The following is a 1,726-nucleotide window of genomic DNA, read 5'->3' on the forward strand; positions in this document are numbered from 1 at the left end:
AAGTTCAAATCCCTGAGCTGACAAGGTCCAAATCTATCTTTCTGCCCCTGAACAGGCAGTTAACCCACTGTTCCTAGGCCGTCATTGAAAATAAGAAATTGTTGTTGAAATATAATGTAAACTTCTGACTTCAACTGTACACACAAGTAGGTCACATGACAGAGGGGCTTTGAGGTGTTACTTTATTCATTTTTTTAAACCAGGTTTGCTGTTCATCATTAGATGACATGCCACAGAGGATTCTAATCGCCACATCCTCCCATCCCTGGGCACACCCTCCCATCCCTGGGCACACCCTCCCATCTCTGACCACACCCTCCCATCCCTGGCCACACCCTCCCATTCCTGGGCACACCCTCCCATCCCTGGGCACACCCTCCCATCCCTGGCCACACCCTCCCATCCCTGGGCACACCCTCCCATCCCTGGCCACACCCTCCCATTCCTGGGCACACCCTCCCATCCCTGGGCACACCCTCCCATCCCTGGACACACCCTCTAATCCCCGGGCACACCCTCCCATTCCTGGCCACATCCTCCCATCCCTGGCCACACCCTCCCATCCCTGGGCACACCCTCCCATTCCTGGCCACATCCTCCCATCCCTGGGCACACCCTCCAATCCCTGGGCACATCCTCCCATCCCTGGGCACACCCTCCCATCCCTGGCCACACCCTCCCATTCCTGGGCACACCCTCCCATCCCTGACCACACCCTCCCATCCCTGGCCACATCCTCCCATCCCTGGACACACCCTCCCATCCCTGGGCACATCCTCCCATCCCTGGCCACACCCTCCCATCCCTGGACACACCCTCCCATCCCTGGGCACACCATCCCATCCCTGGACACACCCTCCCATCCCTGGGCACACCCTCCCATTCCTGGCCACATCCTCCCATCCCTGGCCACACCCTCCCATCCCTAGGCACACCCTCCCATTCCTGGGCACACCCTACCATTCCTGGCCACATCCTCCCATCCCTGGCCACGTCCTTCCATAACTTGCACAGCAGGCCCTAAACCCAGCCAGAAATGCCACCTCAATTAACTCATGATGCTAACCAGAGCAGGCTGCAAGGGAGGTACACACAATCTGCCAAGCCCACCCCTGTTCCATTTCCTGCCTCAGCAGTAAGACATGAGTGATCGTGTAGCCAGGGCTGGCACAAATCAATCTAATAAACACATACAAATGAAGCAGGCCAGTTTGTGGCAATTTTGAGGCCACATTATCATGGCGTTATCGCTGTTGTAGCAAGAGGACTTGACAGCCTCTTTAATACGACATCTTCTCAATGTAGTCTGAAGCAGCGATGGAGTAGCACCAACCCTACAACCACCTACAACGATCGGTGCCAGAGATCTAGGGCCAATATTCTCCCATGTTGCCTAATTATGATGTATAGGCCTATGTGTGAGCTTGGCATGGCATTTACAGTGTATTAATGAGCCCGGTGGATGGGTGGGATTGATGAAAGGAAATAGACAGATCCTCTCAGGGACCACTAGGGAAGGATTCAGATCTGTTATGTGTTTAAATACACAGTATGTGGATCCAGCCAGGACCTGACATCAGGTTATATAGATGCACATTCCCTACAGCCTTTCTCTAAGCAGGATGTCTGCTTCTCTCCAGTGGGTGTTCTTGCTCTGTACCGTACAGATGTAGGATCTTCATTTGATCACTCTTTTTCTCTGTGCTGTAGGTTGCTAGAGAATGAT

At 53.9% G+C, this 1,726-nt stretch overlaps 1 protein-coding gene across 1 annotated transcript; it reads left to right on the forward strand.

The window, feature by feature from the left end:
* Positions 1-227: 227 nt before the first annotated feature.
* Positions 228-929, forward strand: LOC139409787 (arp2/3 complex-activating protein rickA-like). The gene has a single exon (XM_071155165.1). The coding sequence runs from the start codon at positions 228-230 to the stop codon at positions 927-929; it is 702 nt and encodes a 233-aa protein (XP_071011266.1).
* The last annotated feature ends 797 nt before the right edge of the window (positions 930-1,726 follow it).

Source organism: Oncorhynchus clarkii, chromosome 5 (assembly GCF_045791955.1).
Source record: "Oncorhynchus clarkii lewisi isolate Uvic-CL-2024 chromosome 5, UVic_Ocla_1.0, whole genome shotgun sequence".
NCBI lineage: Eukaryota > Metazoa > Chordata > Actinopteri > Salmoniformes > Salmonidae > Oncorhynchus > Oncorhynchus clarkii.